At 45.7% G+C, this 1,174-nt stretch overlaps 1 protein-coding gene across 1 annotated transcript; it reads right to left on the reverse strand.

Moving 5' to 3' along the window:
* Positions 1-553: 553 nt before the first annotated feature.
* LOC108134489 lies at positions 554-871 on the reverse strand. The gene has a single exon (XM_017254808.1). The coding sequence runs from the start codon at positions 869-871 to the stop codon at positions 554-556; it is 318 nt and encodes a 105-aa protein (XP_017110297.1).
* Between the last annotated feature and the right edge of the window lie 303 nt (positions 872-1,174).

Genomic DNA, 1,174 nt, shown 5'->3' on the forward strand with positions numbered 1-1,174 from the left:
AATTCACATCTTTTCAGAATCGCATAACGAAACCACTCATAACACGGAGTATTTAGGGGCGCCAACATTTCGTTACGGGTTTGTACAGATTGTCGGATTGACACTCGGTGCTTTGGCGTTTTAGTGGCGATGGCAACCATGCGAAACACTAAAGGAAAGAATCCATAGACTAACTGGCCAAACAGCCAAAAGAAAAAGAGGCAACGCCAAAGCGGAAGTTGATTGACTCCTTTTGGAAATTTTTTTCCATACGGAAGGTTGATAAACAAAAATGGCCGACACGGCTCTTTCAGCTCTTCATCCGTCGGCTATTGTTGTTATTTGCCCGAGGCGGGCTGACAGGTCAACATGACGTGTATACACATAACGAACGAACCATTTCTTGATTACGGTTAACACACGAATATATGATGGATGCTTGAGTTTTATGGCAGCGAACTCAAAAACCTGGACCTCTGCGCAATTTGCCATTGTGTTTTTTATTATTGTTTGCATAAAGTTTCGAGAATTTGCTTATGCTCTTCAATAGCCCCTTGAACACTCCGCACACTATTCAGGCTAACTTGCGGCACCGTCCTCCAAAGAGCCCCCATCCGGGCCAGCAGCGCGGTTGAGTCTCGAGTAGCATTTTGCCTGTCACGGCGAGCTCGTTGTTCAGAATGGCGGCACATCCAGTGCTGCGGAGCGATATCCGCAGCATCTGCTGCTGCTGCTGGAGGGCCCGGCAATAGGCCAGCTTGTCTGGCTCTGGCTGCTCCTGCAGCTCCAGCTCGATTTGAGCCTGCCAGTTGGCTGTTTGAGTGTCCTGCTGCATCAGGACCAGGGGCAGGAACACCATCCATCCGCATGCGGTACTCGGGAACGTGTTCATGGCGACAGCTAGCAGGCGATTGTGCTAATGGGAGGTTCTGCAGTTGAATCCGGCCAGCTGTTGGTGATTGTACGCAGTTTTCATTTATTTGCATAGCCATTTTGATTGCGGCTGGAAAAATGTCATTAAAGTGTCGGTCACGGTTTTAGGTTTAATTTTAACAATTGTTTTTGCGGAGTTTTTTCTTAAGTCCCAACAATGCCATATTTTAACAAATTTGTATCACCAATATTGTGTTTATATATTAAGGGGAAAAAAATGGTTTTTTCGTAAAAATGTAAAGTTGTGATATGTTATTTTAGT

This window comes from Drosophila elegans, unplaced genomic scaffold, assembly GCF_018152505.1.
Source record: "Drosophila elegans isolate 14027-0461.03 unplaced genomic scaffold, ASM1815250v1 contig_814, whole genome shotgun sequence".
NCBI lineage: Eukaryota > Metazoa > Arthropoda > Insecta > Diptera > Drosophilidae > Drosophila > Drosophila elegans.